General features: G+C 62.8%; 1 protein-coding gene across 1 annotated transcript in view; it reads right to left on the bottom strand.

The window, feature by feature from the left end:
* Nucleotides 1–4: 4 nt before the first annotated feature.
* LOC104295935 (RING finger protein 121-like) overlaps nucleotides 5–250 on the bottom strand; it is a gene marked incomplete at both ends in the record, with an annotated part of 12,553 nt that continues 12,307 nt past the window's right edge. Inside the window, one exon of the mRNA XM_009895753.1 lies at nucleotides 5–68. Within this exon, the coding sequence (XP_009894055.1) occupies nucleotides 5–68 (64 nt within the window). The remainder of the gene's footprint in view (nucleotides 69–250) is intronic.

Consider the following 250-nt stretch of genomic DNA (forward strand, 5'->3'; position numbering starts at 1 on the left):
GCTGCCAGGCCACCAGGTAGCGCAGCCAGTCCAGCAGCTGCCCGTACATGACGTGAGGCCTCTCCCAGCTGGGCGGGAAGGAGTTAAAGAAGTTAAAGAAGGAGTGAAAGGGCTGGGAGAGTTGGGGGGGTTCAGCCTGGAGAAGAGAAGGCCAAAAAGGGGAGAGCTCAGAGCCCCTTCCAGTGCCTAAAGGGGCTCCAGGAGAGCTGGGGGGGACTCTGGGTCAGGGAGGGGAGCCGTGGGACGAGGG

The sequence above is a fragment of the Charadrius vociferus genome, unplaced genomic scaffold (assembly GCF_000708025.1).
Source record: "Charadrius vociferus isolate BGI_N301 unplaced genomic scaffold, ASM70802v2 scaffold1122, whole genome shotgun sequence".
Classification (NCBI taxonomy): Eukaryota; Metazoa; Chordata; class Aves; order Charadriiformes; family Charadriidae; genus Charadrius; species Charadrius vociferus.